The 14,682-nt window shown below is 38.5% G+C and overlaps 1 protein-coding gene across 3 annotated transcripts in view; it reads right to left on the minus strand.

The window, feature by feature from the left end:
- Nucleotides 1-14,682, minus strand: part of SCAPER (S-phase cyclin A associated protein in the ER) — a 143,439-nt gene that overhangs the window by 101,582 nt on the left and 27,175 nt on the right. For all 3 annotated transcript variants that reach the window (XM_048955654.1, XM_048955655.1, XM_048955658.1), the window contains 8 exons: nt 7,710-7,975; nt 7,060-7,284; nt 5,366-5,536; nt 4,813-4,888; nt 4,254-4,371; nt 3,813-3,924; nt 2,665-2,805; nt 1,047-1,202 (listed from right to left, as the gene is read on the minus strand). In XM_048955654.1, coding sequence (XP_048811611.1) covers nt 1,047-1,202; nt 2,665-2,805; nt 3,813-3,924; nt 4,254-4,371; nt 4,813-4,888; nt 5,366-5,536; nt 7,060-7,284; nt 7,710-7,975 — 1,265 coding nt within the window. The remainder of the gene's footprint in view (nt 1-1,046; nt 1,203-2,664; nt 2,806-3,812; nt 3,925-4,253; nt 4,372-4,812; nt 4,889-5,365; nt 5,537-7,059; nt 7,285-7,709; nt 7,976-14,682) is intronic.

The raw sequence follows: 14,682 nt of genomic DNA on the forward strand, positions 1-14,682 counted from the left end.
CACACTCCAGGGCCTCAATGTCTTTTTTTGCAGTGAGGGGCCAGTCCCATAATGTGACTCCAAGAAAGCTCAATTCTAGAATAACGAGTGTAATTAACTACAAAAACCCATGTCACTGGGGTCAGGCTTTTTCATAAATGATCTGGAAAGGTACATTTCTCCAATAATGGAATCTTTAGAAATCCAGGAACTCTTAGTAATAGATTCTCTTAAAAAAATGTTACCTAGCAATTCTAGGGCACCTTCTGTCTCAAAAAAAGCATCTGACCAATTGAGGTCAGTATCACATCACATTTTTCAACAAGGAGATAGCACCACCATTACCAGCTGATTCTAAGCTCAAAAGGATTCTCAGACAAACTACAGCTTTGATCTGATGCACATGTATACAGGGAGGAGGGAGTTCACATGAAAAAACTTGCTTGTTATTCTAGCATAGATAATAGTGTCAAAAAGTGGATGCGTGAGGTTGGAGAGCTTCGTATTGAAATGCTGCAGTCAAAAAAAAGACTGTCAAGGATTTCAGGACTGTAAACACATTTGTGTTATAATTTTCAATGGTCTTGAAAAAATGTATGATAATAATGAGAGTATATGAACTCTCATTCATATATAAGGTACAATTTTCTGTTCCTTCTTTAAGTTTCACGTGTCACTAAAAGATTGATACTCCATTAGAAGATAAACGTTTGTTTCTTAAAAAGCATAAGACAGCCAAAATCATCTACCCACCACCTATATTGTGGTCTAAAGGGAGGTGACTCTGCCTACAGCAGGGGGGTTGGAAACTACATGATCTTGAAGGTCCCTTCCAACACAAACCATTCCATTATTCTATATCACCTCAGCCATATTTCTCTTCTCTACATTCATTACTTGATACATTCATACTTCTCTACATTCCTCTCTTGGTGCTGAAACATGGCAGGGGAAACACATTAGACTACACTCACTTGAACTAAAAATTTAAGACAGAAAGCAACAAAAAACTGCACAGTCAAAAACATATATTTCATTGCCACCCTGCAATTACAGATATCTTGTACCTGAACAGCTTCATCACGTGCTTGCTTTTCCTCTTGCCTTCGTTGACGCTCTTCTTGCAATTCATTTAAGCGCTGTTCATATTCTTTTAATTTATTCAGCACATCATGACGTTTGTTCTGAGCTTCCAAGGTGTTTATAAAAGCAATTTCATTTACCTGCAAAGATCATGAAGTGTGAAAAAAGATCAGTGAAGCTGAAGCTTTCTTTTTAGTGAATTCCATCCATTTATTATCCATTTGATAATTAATTTGGTGAGACACTTCTACAGAATCTGCTGGAAATCAATGCTTGACGAAATTGGTCTGTTTCCAACATTACTGAAGAAAATCATGAATATTTATCAGCACTAACCCGTACTAAAAACCTACGGCTGAAATAGAAATCATTCTTCTGTACCCAAAGTTTATGCTCTGTTTGAATCCACAAAATAAATCAGTAGTGAGGAAAATGGACAAACAGTAACACAGCCATCACACAGAAGTTGGTACTTGTCTTGTTTACTAATTAGTAAACTTATTTACACAATAGATTTCATAGCACAATAAGCAAGCAATCATTAGGAATTCAGATAAGCAAATGGGTTGCAACAGCTACCACATTCTTTCAGCTTTACTCATCAACTACAGTTTCTCTAAAGCCTTCTGGCCCAGTTAACCTTCAATTCCAGAACAGAAGAATCTCAAAGGCAGAAGATCTTATACATTTAAACGTATACATAAATAACTAAAACATCTGCTTAGCTGAGAAATTATGCTAATTATGATTTAATTAATAGAATTGAAGTCACACTAATGTAAATGAAATAATAAGCTATATTAGACTGAATTATGTGATCTAGAAACTGTTTTAATCTAAGAGAAGAAAGAGCAAATTAGTGAAAAAGCTTAACGAGTTTTTGTTGTGCTTATCATATAATAATGAACAGCTCAGCATCAATCACAGCCGGGCAAATGCTCATTAAATACTTTGGCCTTAAGGAGCTGTATGTATCTTGGGAAAGATATGTTTATTAAAGAATATGAATTAAGTCAACCAACAAAAAGCAGCCAGTGCTCATTTTCTGAATCTAGGTATTGAAGCCTGAAGTGTACTAGCTAAATGCTTGCTTTCAGTAATTGCTGTGTTATCAATGGGTTTATGTCCAGCTTTTTAACAGTGTAAGTAGTACAAGCCACAGCAACAGAAATACATGTATAGAAGAACACAATGTATAAGGACACTGAATCCAGCATGGCTGTTTAATGAAGTGCAATGTTCTCTCCCTTCTTTGCATTCTGCTGGAGTACAGAGAATTTATGAGATCTCCTTCCCTTCCAGGAGCTCTGTCCCCAAAAATGCTGCTACACTCTCTGCAAAGAATGAGAGTTATTACTTGAATCTATCTTTTCTTCTAGCTCAGCCCACCATAATGTCTAATAACAGACTCATTTAAAATTCATTTTAGAGGGGAAAAAAATGCAGTTTCAGAGACTGGCACTTATCTGCTTCACAGGTGATACGTGTCCATTCCTGCACTACTTACATTATCCTTCACAACACATTCCAGAATGCTCTGTGGTACAGAACTTACACAAACACGGCAGTTGAATATTTGCCCTTTAAAATGAAACAGCTTACCTTAGCTTCCTCCTCTTGTGCTTTTTTCACAATTGCTTGTAGCTGCACTTCACGTTTGAACTCTGCATGGAGCAATTTTTCCTCCATCATCCTGCGCCTTTGATCTAATAATTCTTCTTTCCATTTCCGTACATCTTTCTCCTGTACAGAATTAGAGAATTCATTACTAACACAGCAGCTGAAAGTACGACCAGAATTTTCCTCTGAATTTTCTTGGTTCTGAAGCTTTAATTACAGAAATAAAATATTTTGAAGCCTTGCTTGCACAAATCCTGCACCACGTTTAACTCTAAGTACACTGATTTGCTAACTGTTCCACTATCCTTTGCAAAATCCATTTCAATAAATTCTCATCCTCCAGAAGTAAAGTAGGTAAATAATCATAAGTTAGGATCACAAGATAACCAAGTCACCTAGTCCAATGCCTTGCTCTAAGCAAGTTCAGCTATGAGATCATCATGTTGGTTGGTTGCTGAGGACCAGCGAGGGTGTTATCCACTTGGCTCTTGAAAACCTCCAAATACAAATCAGCTACAACCTCTAAGTAGTCTGCTCCAGTATTTAGTTGTCCTTACAATGAGGAACTTTCTCTGCCTGGCTGGAACCTCTTACTTAAAAATAAAATAATTATGTCCATCGTCTCTCAGCCTACTGTCATAAAACACTGTGAAGAGCCTAGCTCCAGTCCATTAATAATCACCTGCTAAGCATTGGAAGGCTGCCACTAAGTCCTAATCCATCCATCCACACGACTGGGTGGATAAGTGAAGAAAAAAAATATACAGTATACACCTTTCATTATTCTACATGGAACACATTTCTTCACTATTTCTAATATTTTAGACTGCAACCTTTGGCAAATCATTCATATCTTCCAAGACATATATACAGCTCACATCAAAACAGGAGAATTAACTGTCAATGAAGTCTTCTCGTTTTGGTATTAGCAATATCCTGATTTTAGATCAGAAATTCAAGCTCTTTTTGTGATGCACGAGTCACTCACGAAAACCATTTGAGTTGACACTCAGGAAAATTTTGTTTTACTGCATGTTTTAACCTCTGGCATTCTGAGACAACATGGAGGGAGAGAAGAAAGGTTTTCTGGAAAGCAGCAAACCGGCTACTTTGTACTATAGGAAGCTTACCCTCTCCATTAATTTCTGAAGCTTCAGTGCCTTTTCTTCACGTAACTTTTCTCTCAGCTGTTGAGCTTTCATTTGTTTTTCTTCGTGTTTCTTCTTGGATTCTGCTATTGTTCTTTTAATAAAAAAAAGCAGAGCAAAAGTCAGCGAAACATCATCACGTGACAGCACTGCAAACATTTCTATGACATTTTCAGTAAGAAAACACAAACAGGCCACTGCAATTATTTCCCTTAAATGTAAATATTGTTCTTCCAGTCTTCAAATATTTACTTAACGGTCAATGTAGCACGAACCTCGCTCATCATGAAAATAATACGCTCATTTCTTTAAAACTTTCCACCCACAGACTTAGAGAAAGTAAGTTTATGAGCAGTTTCATAGAGGCACGAGCTTGGTTGCTTGTTTCCACTGCCCAATCAAGACATGAAACAACTCCAACACCTTTTGCGTGAGGGCGATGACAGTTTCTCATGCATGTGTATTCCGTGGCCAGGCGGGCGTGCAGGCTCTTCTTCCACTCTGTCTCCCCAAGAATTACTCTGGCGCCACGATTCACGGGCTGTACATTGACAAAACAGACTTTTATAACTGAAACACTGTTCTAGGAGAAGTGCTATTAGTGAGGCTTAGTTCCTCTTGAAGTTCTTCCTCAAATGGGTCCTCTACAACCTAATTAAGGTGCCAACTTTGATTGAGGCATCTCTATTCCCTGTGCATTTTCAGTGCCTAATTATTTAATTGGACTTCTAATTAAATGTTAAGATAAAACTGGAAAACAAATATTAAAATCCTAATAAAGACGTAGTGGTAGAGGCACAGATAGTTTGAACACAGAAGTCCATCTTCCCTAAGAAAGCAACATCAAATTTAACACAACCTGGAATAATAGTCAGATGTTAGGAGGATCTCTCAAATTCTTATGCAGGCATACATAAAATGGGCATTTTTCTAACTTCTGCTGCCATTGCAAGTTCAGCACAGTAACACAGAAAAATTTTACCTTCATAATCTGCCAAGACATCATTCCAGTCCATAGATATTCCACAAAAAGATATGCTTCCATTGCCCATACATGCCTGAAAATTAATGGGATCCACAGTAAAAACAGAATTTAACATGGAAACAGACACATGCATTAAACAGTGCTAGCACAGTGATTTCCAATAACGTTTCCAAATTCAACTAGCCATCTCTAAAATTGATGCTGTTTCTGCTGATTTTGAGAGTAGGCAATGGAAACTACTGCCTCAGCTGTAGCAGCTCCTGTCTAGTAGCAGCAAAAAATAAAAGAGCCCAGTTTCCCCAGCTTCTCACACAGAAACAAGCAGAAGGACACAATGACTGCAACATCAGCCTCAGCAGCACAACACTGTTGAATTTACTAAGCCTAAATACTCCTTAAGGTAGCACACTATCATTACTCCACGACATTATTTACCTCATTTGCACATAAAGGTTGCATTAATGTAAAAAGGAACACTGACATTCTGGATGTCAGCAAAGCATTAATACAGGTTTAAAGTTAGCTATTTAAAAATAAATCCAACACTCACAGAGAAATCGCTATCATTGTCGGTTTCTATATTAATGTCATTGTTTTCCTCTGCTTCTATCTCTCTAGTTAATTGCTCCTCTTCTGCAATAGCACTAGCAATAGCTTCTTCGTTTGCCTTCTCCAGGCGATCTGCCAACTCTTCCTTCTTTGCAAGGACTTCTGCCATAGACTGCATAGGAAATATGAAACCAAGAGTCAGATCTGGACACAAAGAAGTAGTTTCCCTGTAGTTAATATGAACTGTATTACAAACAAAATTGTATTCTGTTCAACTTCTAATTGCTTGCACATCTTTCCTATGTTCTCTGAATGCAGCATGCGAATGACATACAAACAAAAATCTGAAGCTGCTCAATTAATCAGCTAGTTCAAGGACTTCAAAATTCTCATTCACATAATCCCTTTTTATACATTCTATACATTTATACTAACGTTGTCATTAAAACAACTAAGATAGTGACTGTCTAACAACTGTCTTTTCAATACCTGACCTTAGGAACTAAGCAATGCATTGTCTGAAACATTAGTAACATGGCCTGCTCTATCTTCAGAAAAGGAATCATGCTCCAAAGCAGTATTTAGAATATGACAAAGGATCTGCAGATGAACCGTATCTGGAAACTTGACTGTGGTTAGTGCTACTTAATCCCTAGCTATACCTATTTTTCAACAAGAATGGCAAGATAGCTGGGCAAGAACATAAGCCTGAACATGCTGATTGTTGTTGTCTTCTCAAATGACCAGTATTAACTGGTTCATTTCCACTCCAGCAAGCAAGCCCTGTGCCAAAACACACAAATCTGAGCTCAATGCAGTCTAATCAGGAGCAGGGAAATGCTCCCAGGAGACACAGATCCCACTAACTGTCAGCCTTCTGAACTGTTAAAAATTGAGAATGTGAAACAATGTCACAGCATTGCGTTGCACAGCATTGTAGCACAGAGATGCTATAAATGAGCTGCTTCTAAAAGCAGCCATATTCATGACTTGGAAATTACCCAGTCCAGTTTGATGGCGATGCTAAAGGGAAGGTGATATGTAGGAAAGTTTCTATAAATTGGAATATTAATCTAACTTGTGGGGAGGAAAAAAAACAAACTGGATTTTATGCTGCACTACTGCAATTCTCTACTGTGAGAAAACTAACAGACACCTTGAAACCTGCAGAATTCAACAGACAAAAAAGGATATTCTTCATAGGAAGCCACGTTAAAGGAGAACATTGACTTGACATTTGTTATCTGAGAACAGCATCTGTCAACATTTTGAGTTGTATGAGAATTATGATATTCTGTGAGTTTCCAGTTTGCATATTTAACAAAACTGGAGTAAGAATTTAATACGAATCTTAATTTAAATGAATAGTAATAGAAGGAAATAAAATGATAATAATCATTTATGTTAAAAAGAAAAAAAAAAGCAACCAGAGTATTGCTTTTACTCCAAATATCACTTTCAGATATTTCTAGTTTCAACTTTGAGTTTCAGTAAAATTGCCATCTTTTTCTGGTGTATCTGTTCAACACTGATTTTGTTCTGGATTTGTTCCTAAAAGAAGTCTTCTATAGACTTTCATAGTTTACACAGCAAGATAACACTCAACACTCTGCAACACAGAATGAAAACAGTGAGGCACACGTGTTATTTACTCCAAAATCTTGTAGTATTTCTTACCAATCTGGCAGCACTCACATTTGAAATATCTGAGGGGTCCATTTCAGTTTCAGTCGTAGCTTTTTCTGTTGGATGCTGGTCCAAGCTGTCAGAGACTGCAGAGGAAGCTTCATTCACCTGCACAGCTGCTGGAGGGCAGTCAGTATTTGTGAGAACCGGAGGCACCTCAGAAACTGTTTGTAAGGAATCTTCTTGCAGTGGTGCTTTAGTGCTCACACTGCCTTCTGATGTGCGTGCTGTGAACTAAAAGAGACATTTGCAAAATTAACCTAAGGTAACATGCTGATTTTTAAAGTCTCCAAAGTGTTTTAAGAAAATATCAGGCATCCTTATGGTGAGTGATTTAAACTCCAATTACACATATTTCCAGTTGGTTGCAACTTTGCAAAAGCAGGATCTTTATCTGAACTTCCCTATATAGGAGCTGTACATAAAGATCAGTTTTTGGAAAACAATGAAATAATATGGTTCATATTACGGTTCATATCATGATATATATGGTCCATATCATGATTTTTACCTTGCCAACACCTTAATGCACTTCCACAAATACAAATTTAAACTCTCCCACAATGTGTTCAGTGAATACAAGCTTCCTCAAGAAAATTCTCCAAAGAAAAACTGCAAGACTTCTTAAGGCTAGAAAAATGGCCCTAAATTTTACCGACCTGAGTCCTCTCGATAAGAGGATGTTCAGACTGATGTACAGGGTCTTTCTGTACAAGCTCTGTGCTTTTGGGTGCACCATCACTTGTGAGTGAATTCTCAGGCTTATTCTCTGATGGTGGTGAAACGACGTTTTCCTTGTCACTGTCACCTCTAGACTTGAGTGATTCTGCAGCTACAGGAGCTTTTGTTGCCAATGCAACAGTGGATCGAGATCTTACAGGCCTCCCACGCTGAACCGTTTCCCAGCCCTCTGCATCCTTCCGATCTACATTGAGAAAAAAGAACATCTCATTCCAAGAAAATGACAATAACAGAGGTATGGTAACTATTTTATTACAGCACTGCACAAGATGTACAGCAAAAACATTCCAAAAAATTAAAACCAAAACCTCAATGGAATATTATTTGGCAAAGCTTGCAGCTTCAAGGAGAGCTGCCAGTTTCATAAACAACTCTCTTCATGGAAGGGACCAATTCTGTCACCAAGTTGAATTACCCATACACATAAGCAGGCAAAAATGGCACCATGTACCTAGACATTTCATATCTGCTTCTATTTCACCAGATGGCACATGCAGCAACAGCAGCGTTAGAGGCCTCTGGAAAAGCACAGACCTCAGCAAGCACAGCTGTAACTACAGGTCTAAGTGAGGTCCAGAAATGAGGTCTAAGGAACCATCCAAAATGTGGTCTATGATTCTTTCAGAAGCGTTTACTTTTCTCTCCTCTCTTTTTCATTCTGATATTTAAAAAACAAAAACAGTAACTGGTGTCAGCTTTGAGAAAATTTCTTTTCCTAAATTCCTAGAAACAGCCAAATATTGCTACAGTTGGATTCCAATTTGAAGGAGCACTTAAGAGTGCAGCTTTCTCCCATTTACTTTGATGGTTAAATAGCTATAAGGTACAACATGCTGACCAACATTTCTGATATCTACTTTTGACACATACTTGGAAAACCTCCAAAATTTCATTTGTCTGCCTGAATTAGCAGGTCTTCCATGTGATTCTAGGGCTTCTAGCAAATCAAGGTAGATATCTTTATAGACAACATTCTCATGGCCTCCAATTAATACCACCATGCCATTTCCCATACATCTTTAAATAACTGATTCTTTTGAGACTTGATGATACAACGCAGGAGTGCAAAAGGCAAGCTGACAAGTATCTATAAGCAGAAGAAAAGCTTAAATGAGCTATACCACAAAATGGAGCCTCATTTAAAGCATTTAATTCAGGCTCAGTTTCAAGAAATACAATTTTTTTCAGTATCCCCCCCAATACTCTCCTCCTTTCATCAAGGGCATACATTCATAATGTACCTTAAAATTTTGCACTTGATGAAACAGTATGGCAAAATAAATCATAAAGAGAAATGCTGTGTAAAGAGCTCTCATTTTTAGAGCATGAAGCTCTATCTCCTATGCAAAGCATGATATGGAATCCAAATACCCAACAGTAAATGGTTTTCTTCTGAGGAAAAGAAAATGCTACGCCATTATAGAACTTTACACTAAAAAAAATAATAAAATAAAATAAAATTCGTAGGGTATTTCTACAGCTTTTAGAAACTAAGATGGTCCTGCAGCTCAAGCATAACAATCAGAGCCCTAACATTAAAATTTAACATAAACATAAATATGAATGAGTCTATTTAGTTGTCAAAAACTGTAACTTGAAACACCTGAGGGTGGCTGGAAAACAGAATGATTGATGTATTATGATGGATTTCACATTACTAACCTAAAGAATGCCTTGCTGCATTTCTACTGAAAACACTAACTTAAATATAAAATACAAGTGTGATGCTCTAAGATTACCACGCTCTTTTAGATGTCTATGTAAGTACCATAGAATAAGTGCCAGCTTCTGCCACTATCAACTTCATGCAGGCCAACACACCTATGGGGAGATCAGAGACCAAAATACTTTTCTTGCTTTCACAGCACATCTTTTTATTCTAATGCAATTTCCAATACATAAAAAAGACCGGCCTCAACATTCATTTTCATAATCAAAAAATTCAAAACTGTGCATGAATCATAGAATAGTTTAGGTTGGAAGGGACCTCCAAAGTCATCCAGCCCCAACCTCCACCACAGGAAGGGACACCCCCCACCAGACCAGGTAGCTCAGAGCCCCGTGACTGCAGCAATCTCTTCAGATTACCAGTGCTAACCAGACATGTCTCCCCAAAGTCTTTCTTTCATTCTTCTTAGGTGCACTTCAATGTGCTTCCATGTGGAACAGCTGGAACAGGCAAACTGGGTTTTAAATATGCAACAATAATAGAATGGCCTGGGTTGAAAAGGACCACAATGATCATCTAGTTTCAACCCCCTGCTACGTACAGGAACCACAAGCAGATTTACCATAGAAAGCTCCAGGCACAGAGTGCACGAAGCACAGCCCTGTATTACATGGGACTGCAGGGACTGCTCAGACCCCATAAGTGACATCTGCACCTCCTTCACTGACCTCTACACTTGGTACGACCACAAAGATTTTGCTTACAATAGATACTGGCATAAGAACTCGCCCTGCACAGCAAGCAAAACAAACAATGTTCAGAAGACTGCTGAAATCCACCCAACCCCTGCTGTTTTACTGCAGCAGGTTTCTGGATTGGAGTACCTTCAGCAGGTCCTTTCCAAAATGAGATTGTTGCAAGATTTTACTTCCACTTGTTCTAAAAGATGTCTTAAGTTAATAGATGTGGCATCTTCTCTACATTAAACAAGTTCAGGAGATATCCCCAGAAAATTCCAGTATCTACTGATAATTTTCCTAATATGGATAAGAATATTCTAGATATGTAAATAATAATTGCACCGATATCTTTTAGTATCTTTCCCTAAAATCTACTGAAGTTCATTCTACCAAAAAGTAAATTCGTGCCTGCCTTACCTAGTTGATTCCTTGCTTTGCAATGTATTTCTTAGTACCCTCAAACAGTAAAGTACAAATTACTAAAAGCATGGCAATGGGAATTTTTACGCAGAGGGCAGTGAGGTGCTGGCACTGCTGCCCAAAGCTGTGGGTGCCCCATCCCTGGTGGTGCCCAAGGCCATGGATGGGCTCTGGGTAGCCTGAGCTGGGGGACAACCACCCTTGGAAGGGTTGGGGCTGGGTGGGCTTTAAGGTCCCTCCCAGCTCACATCATTACATGCAACACCATACTCATCATTACCACATGAATTAATCTTTTATTAGAAGCCATACATGCACAATTTTTAGTTTGCACTTCTTTGCTGCCAGATCTTTTACTCAGGACTTTTCAGCTGAATATTCAGCAGTGCATAGATACATCTTTTCCATTGTAAATACTATTATTTGGTGAATTCTCTAAATACAAAGCACTTTTTAATGCAAACATGCATTCAGAGTGCAAGAACATTCAGTATCAGTTCTATGCCATCTGACAGCCAGCTGTGAAAGTTACTCTTTCATTTCCATTCTCCCAGCAGTTTTGCACTCAGCCACTTCCAGGACAGTTTTTAAGCAACAAACTGAAAAGCTAATTCATTTATTGACATTAGATCACACAGCTCCTAATCTGAAGCAAGGGCAATAGTCATTAGGGCATTATTCTTCCATTCTTCACATAAACCTGGAACTTTTCATACAGCCCAGCAGCCTCCTCCACATGCTAAGTATCACACACTGGGTTTGATTACTTGATGAGTTTTGTTAATGAATAATTCATCTGACTACCTTGATCACTCTCCAGTTTCACTAGAACCTCTCTGTCCCCGCTTGCTCTCGTGTTACATGGATACGACAAGCCATCTGTTACCTTGAGGCCCTCACGGCCACCAGGGCCTTGTTCTTTCCAGCTTGCTCCATCTGGAAGAACTGGCCAAGCAGCCTTATTGGCACCATCCATAAAATACATCTAGCCAATAAAGTGCAAAGCCCTCAGGAGTTCTACCTCAGGAGATGCATATCCCTTCTTAAAAACTTACTGGCAAGCAATGTACTACCAGAGCCTTTCTGACCCTACTCACTCATATTAAAACTCCAGGGGGGGTGGATGGAGTTAGGAGAGAGAGGGGATGTAATATTTCAATAGAAATTCTGCCTAAGAATTTGAGCACCCAGTCAGGAACAAGCTCCCTTGCCGTCTGTGATGACATCTGTGCAATTTGTTTTCCATGTGCAGAAGTTACAGCGCTCCCCTGAGCCCAGATCAGGACTGTTACTTCAGAGCACTGCCCAGCCTACTGATCAGAAGTCTAAGCTACATTACAAAGAGTATTGCTTTGCAACTATGTACAAGAGCAATTAAAATAGAAAAAACAATTACACCTGTATTATCCATCTCACCTCTTACAAATGACACCTGGGAATTATTTCCATGCTAGGCTATTGCCTCTGCACATTGCTGTGACCAAACCAAGCTTTTCTCTTGCCATCACCTGATCTCAGAAGGAAGCTGCTCTGAAATAAGACTAGATTAGGTTCTGGATTGAAGAAAACACTCAAGACTGAAATTATTCTTTTTTAATTAAGAAAATAATGAGGGTAGCAGTGAGCTTAAAGAGGGAAATCAGGTAAGAATTTAACATCATTTAATTGTGCATCCAGAAAAAATAATTTACAGAAATACATAGAAAAAACAAGCATTTTCTCACTCCAGTTAAATTTGGAAATTCCATCAATGCTTGTTTATGGAACTGCTGAATCACAGCCTGAACCTCTGATCAATCACCTGAGGTGAGCACTGAGTCAGCAATGAGGAGCACAGTGAAGGCAATTCACCTGAGCTGCAGGAAGGGGAGGAGCCTGGCTGCACCTCTCCTAGAGCCATTTAAGAGCTGACTGCCAAGTATCTCTCCTGGAGATCCCTCCTCTGGAGTTTTGCAGCGAGCCCAGGATGTGGGTAAGCTTTCTATCTATTCTCTTTTTGTTATTATAACTGCTTTGCCTAACTCTCTTGATCATTTTATAATTATAACATTATACAGCTTGAAACAGCATCATACCACTGCACAAGAACATGGTGAGGCTTAATGCTGTCTGAAACCACTGGAGAAAAAGTGTTTTCAGGAGATCTTGCCACTGCAACCCCAGCTGGGCTTTAGAGCAGGCAAGATAACATTATAGCATGGTAGGAAGAATCCTCCCCCAAACCTGAGCGCATCTAACAGTTATGCAGAGTGCATTAGCCAGCAGACAGGCAGAGCAGATGATACACAAGACTCACATCTGCTTCAATAATGCATGTGAAGAGCCTTTGTAATTCCCTTTGCATAAACTTCACAAATCCTCTTGTACTCCAATCAGCAAAATCAATTTGATTTTACAGAAGTGATACACTACTCTATGAGAGATAATGTGCTGCAAGGAAACTATTCCATTTTTTTTCATTTAAAAATTGGAATTCAGTCATGAGAGAAGTCGCTGAAGGTCTCCTATGCTGGATGTTAAAGAGAATAAACAAAGTCTCTGCAAGGAATAACTTAATTCTAAACATGAAATGTTTGAAGTCTGAATCTTGCAGTACGTCTGATACTAAAAGTTACTGAAAACACTTCGGCCAGTTCTACGTGACCTAACTGGAATTGCTCTTTTTGGAGCTCATCAGCTGCAGGTAATGGCCAGGAACACACCAATTCTTCAGACCTTAAAGACTGTAAAGCTAACATAAGAATAAGGCCTTTTGTTTTCTTTCTAGCATCCCAGAAAGACGTTACCGAGATGGAAGTGCAGATCAGTTTTATTTTCTATGCAGTTACTGAAGTTGCCCACACCAAGAATTCCTAATAAAGATAAAACAGCTTGAAGTCCGTCATGGTAATGTGTGAGAGAATCAACAGAAGAAAGTTTCTTTATGAGTAGTTTTGACTGCTCACAAAAATTGAAGATGGAATTACTCTTTCACTTACAGTGCTGATAACTCAGCCAACTGCTACTGTGTTCAAACCAGCTCAGTGCAACTGAGGAGTTCCATTACACAAACAGCATCCATCAATCCTCATGCAAACAACTACTGGAGGAGTATGGTTTTGATTCTTCCTTTCTAAGCATAAAGATCTGCATGCTACTGAATTCAGTTATATTGAACTGCATGACTTGGACACGGTATTTTAGATCTGATACATCGTGTTTCTGAACCACCATAAAGGATTTCTATTACCACTGGCATAAAAGTACAACTACACTAAATTAATACGATCTGTTGCAGTGACTTTCAAACAATACTTCTAAATTTTACTAGAACACTGATCCTAGCCTGCTGTTTTTGCAGTGTCAACTAAGTTCACATTTCAAAAACCCAACAACTAGAATCTCTAAATCCTGTGAATGCCAGTGTGTGCAAAAAACCCTAACTTTATACGCCAAGAGGCAAAGATTTTCATGTTTCCATCTAAGCACATCTCTTCTAGAACAACAGACCCCAGCCTCAAGTATTTTCCACATAGCATCTTTAGAGAAAAACTCATTACTACACATTGTAACCTTTGTATCGAAGTAAAGAGCACCATTTTCAACTTCAGTACAGTTCTGGTAATATCAGCACTTCAGCTATTTTAGAGAATCCTAGGCACATATTGCTCTTAGGAGATTTGAAACCTTTTTTCAAAATTCAATTTATTTGGCCTGGAAATCACAGCCCTTTTTTAAAACTACTGTGATTCTGGACATAAACGATGACACACAGAAACCATACATACAGATTTTTCCTAGAAAGAAATTGTGTTAAGCCTTACCCTCACCTTGCTCTCACTTTGATTACCAGCTTGCAACCAAAAGATCTTTCTTGGGGTGATTTGCAATGAAATTTTCACTGATCAATTTATAGCTACTGGAAATACAATGGAACATTACCTGCACTTGAAAATACAACTCTGTCTAAAATTTACCCATTACAGTGCTAAAGCTGTAGTAGTCTTTGCCCTCCATCTATGACTTAGATTTTAACGTCATACAAGGCAAAACGAGACATTTTCATTTGAAGACAGGTGACTC

Source organism: Lagopus muta, chromosome 10 (genome assembly GCF_023343835.1).
Source record: "Lagopus muta isolate bLagMut1 chromosome 10, bLagMut1 primary, whole genome shotgun sequence".
Classification (NCBI taxonomy): domain Eukaryota; kingdom Metazoa; phylum Chordata; class Aves; order Galliformes; family Phasianidae; genus Lagopus; species Lagopus muta.